At 47.2% G+C, this 12,837-nt stretch overlaps 1 protein-coding gene across 4 annotated transcripts in view; it reads left to right on the forward strand.

Moving 5' to 3' along the window:
* TEX2 (testis expressed 2) overlaps positions 1-12,837 on the forward strand; it is a 105,212-nt gene that overhangs the window by 69,199 nt on the left and 23,176 nt on the right. For all 4 annotated transcript variants that reach the window (XM_047706754.1, XM_047706753.1, XM_047706752.1 and 1 more), the window contains one exon: positions 9,863-10,009. In XM_047706754.1, the coding sequence (XP_047562710.1) occupies positions 9,863-10,009 (147 nt within the window). The remainder of the gene's footprint in view (positions 1-9,862; positions 10,010-12,837) is intronic.

A 12,837-nucleotide genomic window follows, 5' to 3' on the forward strand; every position in this document is an offset into this window, starting at 1 on the left:
TAGGCCTTCCTCTAGGCTGGAGTTGGGTAATACCAAACTATTCTGGGAATGTCCTGTTTACCACCCATGAACCCCCCTACCCCTAACCCCTTTTCTCCCTGGGTTGTCACCTGTCTGGACTCTCATCACATTGAGGGAAGTCAGGAGGAGCCTTGTAGACCAGTGTATTTCATGAAATGCTTGCTCTTTAAAAGAGTTCCTTAAGTTAAAAATATGAAAACAAAACCATGTTTTAGAATATCATGTCCTCAGTGTGTGTTGCATGTGCTTGTCATGTCAAAGCTGGAGTTTCTGGAAGCCCCAGGAGGCGCTGGGAGGCCCCAGTGGCCCATAACCCAGCCCCTCGACCCAGCATTCCTGTCACCCCTCCTGTCACCCCGGGGGCTTCTCTATTGCAAACGTCCTTTCTGAGTCCTTGGCATTTACCTCTTTAAGCACCAAAACATGTTTTTCCTTTTCTAAGTCTGATGAAAATCTTTAAAAACCACATTGCATTTCCTGACCCCCTTAGGCAGAGTAGACAGAGAGGATTTAATCTTGATAATTTAAGGACTTAACAAAACAAACAGAAATTCAGGCTTGTCAGTCATGCAGGCCTGCTTGAGGTCAGAGGCCTTTCAGCCCCATCTGAGCCACCCCAGGCTGCAGATTCTGCAGTTTCTCTCGATTGTCAGCTGGCTGCTGTTGATATATGTCCTTCTAGTTGCTTCTCCCCCTCCCCCACCCCTACCCTAAATGTAACCATTCTAGTCTGTGTGGGCTAGGAAACCAGAAAGCCAGAACTGTGTGCTTCGAAAGGGGGCTTCGGAAGAAGGTGCCTGAGGTCTGGTGCTGGGCTCCTTCATCCACGTGGCCTGAAGCATGTGTGGGCCGTGTCCTGGCTCTCAGGGGTGGTCTGCTTCTTGAGACGGTCTTGACTAAGGTACGGGCATTTATTGTAGTTAACTATTACTGCATAACAGCCCCAGAAGTGGTGGCCTAAAACCCTACCAGCTACTCATTTTGCTTACCCGTTTGTAACTTGACCAGGCTTGGCAGTAAAGGCTTCTGTCTGCTCCATACAGTGTCAGCTGAGGTGGCTCCGCGGGGTGGGGTTGGGGGTGCTGGAGGAGCTGCTCCCACGATGCCTCACTCCTGTGGCCGGCACACAGATAGATGCTGGTTGCTGGCTGGGAGCTCACTTCTCCATGTGGCCTGGGCTTCCTTCAGCAAAGTCTCCCTCGAGAAAGAGCCAGGCGGACACCGTAGCACCTTTTATGACCTAGTCTCAGAAGTAAAGTGACGTCACTTCCGTCAGGCTCTATTGGAGCAGTCAGCATACCTTCCCAGGTTCGGGGAGGGGCAGAGGTTCTCCTTGCTGAAAAAGTAGCAAATTCTTGGAAGAGTATTTGGGGTGGGAAATATCGTGGCACTGTTTTTGGAATGGAATATCTGCTACGGTTTCCTCTGCTACTTTGATTACTCTTCACGCTTTAAGGCAGTTTTTAACTAATTTTATTTCTTATTAACTTTGCTGTTTGAACACACGAGGACATTCTCCCTCCATTTTTAACTTGTTATGTTTTTGTGCATGTGAAACATTAATGTGGTTGCAGAGATCAAAACCGGACAAAGACGTTCTCAGAAAAGGGCTGTCACTCCCGCCCTATTTCTTCTATTCTTCCATGCCATTCCCACTCACGCCTCTGAAGTAAGCCAGTCTCCTTAGTCTCTGGTTTATCCTTTCTGCCTTTATTTTCCCTTCTGCCTCAGTCAAATGATAGCATATTATGGATCCTCTTTTGAACATTACTTTTTTCGCTTCCTAGTTCATTCTGGAAATCACTACACATCAGTTCATAGAGGCCTCTCCCTCCTCTTGTTTTTAAACAGCTGCCAAACTTGCTCCATTGTACAGATGTTTCATAGTATAGTCCTTCTCCTTTCATATGGGCATCTAGGTTTCCAGTATTTTGCAATTACAAATAATGCTGCAGTGAATAATTTGTGAACTTGTATTTTTGTGCCATTGGCAGTGTATCTTCAAGATTAGGTATTTGTTAGGTATTATCACATTCCCTTCTGTAAGGGTTGCACCAGTGTTCATTCCCACCAGTAATAAGAGTGCCTGTTTCCCCACAGGGTCACCAAATGTGGACCCTTTGGATGTGGTCAGTAGTGTTCATCCTTCCTGCCAAAGACTGGGCCAGGTTATTTCTTAGAGTCCATATCACCTCTGATATCATAAGTCCAAGAGAAACTCAAAGGGCTCAGAGACACAGATGAACCTCTGACATCTCTTCAAGTGACACTGTCCCACCGTCAGTGTCGGCCACCAGCCAGAGCTCACCCAGAGGGAGCTTGGGACACAGCTCTAGCCTTTGTCTCAGCTTCTCCTCTCCCCTCTCTCCCCCTGCTGCTGCCTCTTGTAGGCCATGGTCAAAGCATCACTTACCCTGTGGGCTCCAAGTCTAATGGCAACTTCTGCCCACTGAGCCTCCTTTCTCGCATGTCACCCAGTGCTAAACTAGGTTTGGATGAGAATGGGGCCACTGGTGCACAGGAGCCAAACTGATGTTAAAAACACCCAGGATGTAATTAGTAAATGCAGATGAGGTTTGTGTTAAACAATGCTGAAATAATTTTGGTGATTATTCTTACTTATAATAATTAAAAACATATTCAGGGGATTCTGCATATTGAAAGCACTTTTGGAGCTCAAAATTGGAATTATAAAATCAATATTTTGGAGGAAGGGCCTGATTCTCCAGATGTTTAGTGCTCAGTGACCAGTCACTGAGCCCTGACTTGCCCTTGTGACTGCTTTGTCCTACTGCCAAGGGCTGTGCAAGCCTCCAAATCACCAAACCCCTATGGTATTGGCACCATTTTCTCACCCTTCAGAATAGTTGAGAGACCGTGAGGCTGGCGGAAGAGACCAGAGCTTTATTGTCTTGTCAAGGTAGTCTTCTTGGTTAGAAGAGGAGATTTTAATAGTAATTTAGAAAATAAGAAAATAAGGAGACTCTCTCTTGAAACTATAAGTTTCAAACATATATGTTCGAAAGTTTAAAACACTATAAGTTTCAAACACTATATGTTAACTAATTGAATTTAAATAAAATAATTTTTTTTTTAAAAGAGGAGACTCTCTTTTTAAAAATGTCTAAAGGTGGGGCACCTGGGTGGCTCAGTGGGTTAAGCCGCTGCCTTCGGCTCAGGTCATGATCCCAGGTCCTGGGATCGAGCCCCGCATCGGGCTCTCTGCTCAGCAGGGAGCCTGCTTCCTCCCCTCTCTCTGCCTGCCTCTCTGCTTACTTGTGATTTCTCTCTGTCAAATAAATAAAATCTTTAATAAAAAAAAAAATGTCTAAAGGTGGCATAGTATTACCCCTAGTGTGGTCACCTCAGGAAGGGAGACCGCACAGGCTGCCTGCAGCTTTGCTCAGGGGTATGAGGCCAGGGAGGTTGCTAGTTCCGAAGTGGTCTGGCTAGGAGAGAGGACCATCGGTGGGGTTGGGCTGTGTCTGTGCCCCAGGCAAGTGTAAGACCCTGATACTCAGATTGTGCCACACACTTCCCATGCTCTTTATCCAGCGAAGATCCTAAATGTTTAGAGATAATGTAGGCTTCCCAGGTTTGGAGAGTTCTGTCTTCATTATTTCTAGTTGTACTAATTATCTTGTTAGCCATAAACTAGATCATGAGATATTACTCCCTGTTTGCTGTTATCAGAACATGAGAACCCTAAGAAAGCAAATAGGAATCAAATAGAAATGAGGAAATCTTTTTTTTTTTTTTAAAGATTTTACTTATTTATTTGACAGAGAGAGAGAGGGATCACAGTAGGCAGAGAGGCAGGCGGAGAGAGAGGAGGAAGCAGGCTCACTGCCAAGCAGAGAGCCCGATGCGGGACTCGATCCCAGGATCCTGGGATCAAGACCTGAGCCGAAGGCAGAGGCCTAACCCACTGAGCCACCCAGGTGCCCCGAAACGAGGAAATCTTAATTGGCGGAGTGGTTTTCCAAGGCTTCCCCTTTCCTAAGCAAAGTCACCTTTTCAAACATTTAAAAGTAGACTTGGAAAGTGCTCCTTGTACAGTGAGTAAAAAATATGAAGTCGGGGCGCCTGGGTGGCTCAGTGGGTTAAGCCGCTGCCTTCGGCTCAGGTCATGATCTCAGGGTCCTGGGATCGAGCCCCGCATCGGGCTCTCTGCTCAGCAGGGAGCCTGCTTCCTCCTCTCTCTCTGCCTGCCTCTCTGCCTGCTTGTGATCTCTCTCTCTGTCAAATAAATAAATAAAATCTTTAAAAAAAAAATATGAAGCCATAGAGCCAATTTAAGCTAACATTTTAGAAAGGATCCAGAATAGAGTGCCAAGGCAATTCAAGGAGCAGGGAGGGGGAGGGAGAGAATAGTCTTCACCAAGTGGTGCTGGAACAACTGGTATCCACATGGCAAAAGAATGAAGTTGGGCCCCTGCCTCATACCACACACAAACATTAACTCAAAAGGATCATAGACCTCAGTGTAGGAGCTAAAACTATAAAACTCTTAGAAGAAAACGTAGGTGTCAATCTCTGTGGTTTGAGCTTAGGTAAAGCTTTCTTAGTTAACACACCCAAAAGTACATGCAACCAAAAAAATTTTAAAAAGATAAAATAGGGGCGCCTGGGTGGCTCAGTGGGTTAAAGCCTCTGCCTTCGGCTCAGGTTGTGGTCCCAGGGTCCTGGGATCGAGCCCCACGTCAGGCTCTCTGCTCAGCGGGGAGCCTGCTTCTCCCTCTCTCTCTCTCTGCCTGCCTCTCTGCCTACTTGTGATCTCTCTCTGTCAAATAAATGAATAAAATCTTAAAAAAAAAAAAGATAAAATAGATTTCATCAAAATGAAAAACTTTTGTACTACAAACAATACCATTAAGATAGTGAAAAGACAACCCGCAAAATGGGAGAAAATTTCTGCAAATCATTTATCTTATATACTAGTACTTAGAATAAACAAAGGATTCTTAAAACTGAATAATAAAAAAGTAAATGACCCAATTAAGAAATGGGCAAAGGGGAGCACCTGTGTGGCTCAGTCCGTTAAGTGTCTGCCTTCAGCTCTAGTCACGATCCCAGGGCCCTAGGTTCAAGCCCCTCATTGGACTCCCTGCTTAGTGGGGAGCCTGCTTCTCCTCCTCCCTCTGAGCGCCACTCCCCCTGCTTATGCACGCGCGCTCTCTCTCTCTCTCTCCCTCTGTGTCAAATAAATAAATAAAATCTTAAAAAAAAAAAAAAAAAGAAATGGACAAACGATTTGAACAGACATTTCTCCAAAGAAGACCTACAGATGGTCGGTCCATAAGCCTAGAAAAGATACTCAGTCGTTACTCATCCAGGAAATGCAATCAAAACTGTAATGAGATACCACTTAACAACTACTAGGATGGCTAGAATAAAAGAGGTAATAGCAAGTATTAGGATGTGGAGAAAGCTTTGTGTGTTGGCGGTGGGAAGGCAGAATGATGCTGCTGCCGCGGAGAACACTTTGGTTGTTCCTCAAAGTAAACACAGCTATACGATCTAGCAGCTCCCCCTGTAGGTGTCCGGCCAAGAGAAGTGGAAACCTACTTCTGCCCAAAAATATGTACACAAATGTTCATGGCGGCATTATTCACAGTAGTCAAAAGTGGAAGCTACTGAAACGTCCGTCATGAGTGGATAAAGTGTGGTATATCCACACAATAGAATGTTATTCTGCGATGAAAAGGAATAGTGTGCCAACACCTGCTACAGCATGGCTAAATCTTGAGAACATTATGCTTATGAGAGAAGTCAGTCCCAAAAGAATACATATTGTATGATTCCATTTTTAAAAAAAGATTTTATTTATTTATTTGACAGAGAGAGAGATCACAAGTAAGCAGAGAGGCAGGCAGAGAGAGGGAGAAGCAGGCTCCATGCTGAGCAGAAAGCCTGATTCGGGGCTCGATCCCAGGACCCTGAGATCATGACCTGAGCTGAAGGCAGAGGCCCACTGAGTCACCCAGGCACCCTGTATGATTCCATTTATATGAAATGTCTAGAATAGGTGCATTTTCAGAGATAAATTAGTTTGCCTGGGGCTGGTAGGCACCTGGTGGTGGGGGTGGTGGGGACAGTGGTGGCAGGGATGGAGTTGGGGAAGAATGGCAGGTAATTGCTAAGGGATACAAGGTTTCTTTGGGGGGGGTAATTCAAATGTTCTAAAGTTGATGATGATGGCTTCACAACTCTGTGAATATGATAAAAACCATAGATTGTACTCTTTAAATGGGTGAATTGTGTGTTATATGAACTATATTTCCATAAAGCTGTAAAAAAAAGATACAAAACTATGTTAATGTGATCCAATTTTATTTTTTTTCAAGTTCTGTATGTATACATTGAAAAAAGACTAATAGTAAATAGAGGAAAATGTTTTGTGTATTATATTTGGATAGTGGGATTATGGGTATTTCTTGCAATAAATATGTACTGTTTTTATAATTGGGGAAACAGGTAACAGACCTGGGGGAAGGGTCTTCCGTTGTGCCTTCTCCTGGACCCAGCAGTCCTTTGTGGAACCCTGGTACCACATTTGTTGCAGGAAAGATTACACCAAAAAATTAAGTAAATTTGTACTTTCCTCTGGAGGTTAGCTTTTCCTAAACTATATCTCAAGAGCTACTCAGACAGTCATATAATAGTCTCCTTCAGCTTCAGGCTGTCAGACTCTCTACACCTTTTTTTGGAAGTCATTTTGAGAAAGGTACCCTATCTAAACGGATCTATATAGTTGAAATGGTGAAATGAATATTCTTCTCACATTCCTTCCTGCAGGCAAATGGCAGTGTTAGGAAACATAGGCATATTTATTCTTTAAGCTCTCAAATTTTTATGACACTCATTGGAAGTGAGTTCTTTCTAGTAGCCCAGTGAATCCAGATTTTGTTCATAAAGCTGCTTTGATGCATTGTCAGTGTTCTGCTGCTCTTGGGTTTTTCTTTGTTCCCAACGAGTCTGTGGAGAGAAGCCTGTAGAAGGAACTGTTGAAAAGAAAAAACAACCTGCTTGTCAGTTATTTCAGAAATGTGTTTCCACATCATATGTCTTTGGCTTGGACATAAATTGTGAAATAGCCTTTGTTTCTTGCTATTTTGTGCTCAGCCTGCTTGCTGTGAATATCCGGGTTTGTAAAGAAAGGTTAATAGAGGGTAGACTCTTGAGAGGGGAAAGTGACCGATTTTCTTGGGTTACCTCCAGATCAAAGCAAGACACGTGCTGCTTTGTATGGCCACAGCTTGGCACTACCGAACTACCTGGGGGAGGAGAGCATTGTCCTTGGATGGGTGTTTACTCAGAAGATTGTGTAGACCATCAGATGTGACTCAAAGACTATAACCTCAGAAACGCTAGACCACATCCCCTCAGAGGGTGGGGCGCAGATGTTCAGGCAGAGAGAAAAGTGAGTCTGAGAAACACGTACTGCCTGTGGCATGACCAAGTGCCCAATGATCCCAGACATCTGCTCTTGCATCCGGGACCTGGTGGTAGAAGCGTTTGGGTGAGGGGCGCCTGGCGGGCTGCATCGGGGGGAAGCCTGTGACTCTTGATCTCAGGGTTGTGACTTTGAGCTGCACGTTGGGTGTAGAGATTGCTTAAAAATAAAATCTTAAAAGTCTTGGTTAATATCAAAAGATAGTACAGCACTAGGGAGCACAGAGGTGCTGTATAGCCATTGAAATGAGTGAGGGAGAGCCATGTCTTCTGAAATGGAATGACCAACATGTATTGTTTTTTAAACCGGAGTTTAGGGGCGCCTGGGTGGCTCAGTGGGTTAAAGCCTCTGCCTTCAGGTCATGATCTCAGGGTCCTGGGATCGAGCCCCGCATCGGGCTTTCTGCTCAGCGGGGAGCCTGCTTCCTCCTTCTCTCTCTCTCTCTCTCTCTGCCTGCCTCTCTGACTACTTGTGATCTCTATCAAATAAATAAAATCTTTAAGAAAAAAAAATAAATAAATAAACCGGAGTTTAATTTTTTTTTAAAGAGACTCCCCAACATTCTTAAGGGAGACCTGTGAAAATACCTGAATTTGAAGGACTCCTAGAACATAAAATATCTCCCCTTACACGGGATAACGTTAGATTAAAAACCCCAGGCAAACTCCCAGACCCCCAAAGGGAGAGACGGCGCATGCTCTGAGAAGACTAGTGGACAGGTGGGTGCTGGGCAGTCCAGGAGCCCAGGCGCAAGCTCAGCGACCGCTTCCGACCCCCAAACTCCAGGCTTCAGAAAAATCACACACGGGAATGTGCCATAGACCTTTGGGGTACTCGGAAGTCATCAAATCTCCGAGGGTCAAGTCCATGAGCACCAGGCCACCCGGGTACAGTTCCCCTGGCCTGGGCACACGGCTGCCCACCAGAGATCGCGCAGGCATGAGCACACGCTTACAAAGTGTGGAGATGACAAGGGTGTCTGATATGTGTTACAGCTGCAGGCAGCCCATGAGGGCAGGGTAGATGCATTTGTACGAACCACAGAAGGAAGAGAAAGGGTAAACAATTCGTTGATTTCTGCTTTTCTAGGTTTGTTGGGTTTTTTGGTGTTTTTTTTTTTTTTTTTTTTTTGGGTCCTTGCTTTCCAAGGCTAATTGTTTCTGTGAGGACTAAGTCTAATTAGAGACCTCAGCATAAGGAAAAGTCTGTCACACCAGGTGCCTATCCCACTGCCACCTCCTTCCTCCCTCAGGACAGAGCAGGTGGAGATCAGGGAGAAGGAGGCTCTGAGTCAGGCTGTGCTGATGAACCAGGGGCCTCAGGCAGGACACTGCATGGTTCCAAGTCCCATTTCCTCATCCCTAAAATAGAAGTCATGGTTCTGTCTTTCTGGGGGTATCATAAGATAGAAACCAGCAGCCTGGGAAGCGGTCTTCTCACAGGGCCTGGCACGGGGTCAGCGGCAGCAGTGACCCACGGTGGCGGTCAGCAAGCATTCCCCGAGCTGCCAGCTGGCTTGCCCCACCCTCAGCGGCCATCACTGCCCACTTCTGTCTCCTGCTTCACCCCTCGGGGCCCTCTCCAGGCCAAGAATCCCTCATCTGATGAGTAACCTGGGAAATCAGAGACTAACGTAGGTTTGCTCACACTGGCCGTGCTAGATGTTTAAGACAGATTGTCCCCGGTGGAGGGGAGGCCCCGGCGGATGTCACCGGGCTGGGACTGGGGAGAACAGCTACAGGAATTTTCACAGAATTCCTGTGAACAGGTTCTCTCTAATCCGAGGCTGCAGTTCTCAGCCTCACCTGTTCATTACATCTGTGAGAGCGCTTCTGGGAATTTTGATACTCACTTAAATGAGTGTCTCTGGGTGTAGGGCCCAGGCACCTGTATTTTTAAGTAGCCCCTGCCCCTCGCCCCGGAGGGCTGTGAGTTCACAGCCGACCGACCGTAAGAGTCCTGGCCACAGGAGACTTTGGGGCTGCCCCGGGAGGACCAGCCTGACACTTGCATGTCCAGGGACTGTCAGCTGGAAGAAAGAGAGGCAGACTTTTGATCAGAGGTGCCATGAATCAGAAGTGGGTACCACGCTCATTTGGGAGGCAGGGCAATCTGGTTGAGCTAATCGTGTGAAATACTAGCTCCATCACAGGACGATTGGCAAGAAAAGAAAACAAAGAGGAGTTTTTATCTGGGGTGATGGCTTTTGTTTCTCCCTTTTGCTATCACTGACATAACATGAGACTGGTAATTTGTAGGGAAGGAATACAACTGCCGTGGGCGCCCCTCTCTGTGGGGAGGGACCTTCAGTGACTTTGTAAAAATAAGCACCTGTCTTGTTCTCCAGTTGCTTTCCAGCTAATTTTGGTTCCTTTCTTCTGCCAGTTGCCAGAGGCCCCGCCCTCTGAGGAGGAAGAACGGGAAGCCTGGGTGAATGCCTTGCTGGGAAGAATGTTTTGGGACTTCTTAGGAGAGAAATATTGGTCTGATCTGGTGTCTAAGAAAATCCAAATGAAACTCAGCAAAATAAAGGTATCGTTTTCCACATAAGACGTTTCCGGTCCCTCACATGTCTTGATTTAGAAGTTTTGTATCATTATATCCTAAGTGAAAAATAACTTGGTTTAAAGCATATAACATGAGAACAATAACATACCTGAGCTGTGACCTTGGCCGTATGACTCACCGTACCTGGGGACTCAGTGAGTGTTCCTGTTTACTTTTTCCGAGGGTGTTGTTAGCCGGTTGTTAGCCATTCTCCGTGATAATCCAGAATCTGGTTTGAGACAATGTGAGCTCTTGTAGCTGGTTTGTCATGTAAACCTCTATTATCTTGAAATGAGTAAGGAACTTAAAGTGTACTTCTGGGGGCCACAACATCTCTGCTGAGTAAAGTGCCAGACTCCAGACCTCTTTCCCAAGTCGTGCTCCCTCTCAAAGCCGGGAAAGTTAGCACGGCTCTCTAAATGTGTCTGGGCCTGACCTTTACTTCTGGCCAGATGGTATTTTATTTTGGGCTCTGTCTTTGCTGAAAAAACAGCAGTCCTGGTGCTGATCAAGCCCACTCGGAAGTAAGTTTAAACTGCATAAATATTCTTCACGATTGCCACTAAATGACACATTTAGTACCACCTCTGCCAACCCAGAGACCTCAGGTAGGTTACGTAGAAGTAAGTTTTTGACCCGGGAAAGACCCAGCCAAGGAAGAGTTCCTTTGGTCCCCAGATGAAGTTGCGCAGTCAGCAGCTTAAATCCACGGATCTTTCTGGGTCATAGATACCTTTGAGACACAGAAACAAATGGATCCTTTCCCTAGAAAAATGCACAGTGGTGCAGAATTTTGCCCATGACTTCAGAGGGTTCAAGGTCTCCAGGTTAGGAAACTGTGAGCTAAGGGAAAATGATATTAGAAGGAAAATATGGGCATGAAGGAGCTTCGACGTGGCTTTGTCATTCCTTTGGGTGACAAATCAAGCCCCTTAGGGCTCTGGCAAGCTCTGGCAAGCTCTGTCTGCCAGCTGCAGGCTGGTGTCATCTTTTTCCTAACCCCTGATGAAGAGGAGAGTCTGCGCTCTGAGCTGGTAGAGCAGATTTTGAAGCAGAATTTGGGGCAAAGATTTGGGAGGGCTCTGTTGACATGATTCAGCCTGTTGTTTTCAGGTGGTAGATCAAGGGTAGAATGCACTCTGCTAGCCAGGTCTGGCGGGGGCCGGGGGGGGGGGGTGGTCAGGAAGCGGCAGTGACCCTCCCCTGTTCATAGACAGGTAGCCGAGCTGGGGCACACTCCACCGCCTCCCCCTTTCTGGAAAAAGATGGAGAGCTTGATGAATTCCTGGGTCAAAACACACAAGCGGGGTTGGCACTCCTCTCTTCCCAAAGACTGCTGCAGGCCCTTTCCTGAGCATGAGGGCTGGGGGGCCCGGCAGGAGGAGGCAGAAAGCAGGGCACACCTCAACTCCAGACGGGACACTCCTGTTCCTGTTACACACATTCCAAAACAGACAGGGGTAGGGCAGCGTGTCGTGCTTCCCTCAGGTGCTGGAAGCCCATGGAACCTCTGCCATCTTGGAGAACGGTGGCTTCTTTCATCCCAAAGGAAGCTGAGGGAAAGTCTTTTATTTTCTTCTTCCCCCCGCCTTTGCTGGCCATGGGAGCTTTTCAGTTTGCAGACTTAAAACAGAAGTCAGAAGTGCTAGAAGGTGGGGATGGAGACAAGTGGCCTGGATCCAGGAGTGGGCTGTGCTCCCTCTGTCACCAGCCTCACACCTCCACCCTGACCTCAGTGCCCTGCGAGACCAGAGGAGACCCTGGATGTAATGGAAATGAAGAGATAGGTAGCAGGCTGTTACTCTAGTTCTCAACCCACCGCCACCCCTGCCAAAAGGACTCTTATTATCACTAAGAGCCAAGTATTCTGGGAAGAAGGAAACCTAGTAGTGAGTGTTGGCTAATGGCCAGTGCAAGAGCCAGAGTGGCCGGAGGAGCCTGAGCTGTGCGCTCTGACAAAGATCTCCCCTGTCTCCTGGTTTTCCCTGAAGGCCTGACATACGGAGAACTCTTTGCTGGCCTTGCCCTGCAGTCTCAGATTGTCACCCTCACATGTGACAGTGACTCATGGTGTGAAAGAGCAGAGCTGTGTGTGTATCTGATGCCCAGGGATGGTTTAAAACTAGCTGAGTTTCTGCCCCCACGGCAAGTACATTCCTGGCCTCAGCCAGCCCCTCCCAACACCGCCTTGGGGCTGTCAGTCGTCAGGGCCTCTTGTGCCCTGTGTTAGCAAATGTTACTACTGCAGACAGCTTCCAGCAGTTCCTCCCACCAACCTGAGAATGTTCTATACACCTGAGTGTCCAGCTGGGTTCACTCAGGAGGTTAAAGAACATGCAGTGGGTTCTCATCTTACTGTGGTGCCTTTGGATGGGAAGAAGAGAATTTCTGGTTGAAAAGAGCAGGAGTGACCTTTCGTTGCCTTTCCCTGCAGAGTAGGAAGGAGACTGACCAGACTAGGGCCTGGTCCTGAGAGTTTTGATTCAAATCAGTTGTGATTTGGAGGGGAAGGGTGCTTAGAGGTATCCCAGAATTTTGGAATTGGGCACCCAGGGGAAGAAGTAGGAAGCAGGCCCTTGTTCTACCTACTGGTGATTAGAGCTCAGCCCAGCCCTGCTGAGTCTGTCCCGGTCCCGGGTTCCTCAGTCTCTTCTTTGTCTCGGGTCCCTCCTCTGCCCTGGTAGGGACCACAGGGTGCAGGATGGGAGGGCTGGGAGGTGGCACAGGGCTCCGGGAATGCCATCACTGCATTCACCCCCTTTGCTCAGTGTCACGCTCCTGTTCCCACAGGAACCCAGCAGGCCCCTGACTCA

The sequence above is a fragment of the Lutra lutra genome, chromosome 16 (genome assembly GCF_902655055.1).
Source record: "Lutra lutra chromosome 16, mLutLut1.2, whole genome shotgun sequence".
Lineage (NCBI taxonomy): Eukaryota > Metazoa > Chordata > Mammalia > Carnivora > Mustelidae > Lutra > Lutra lutra.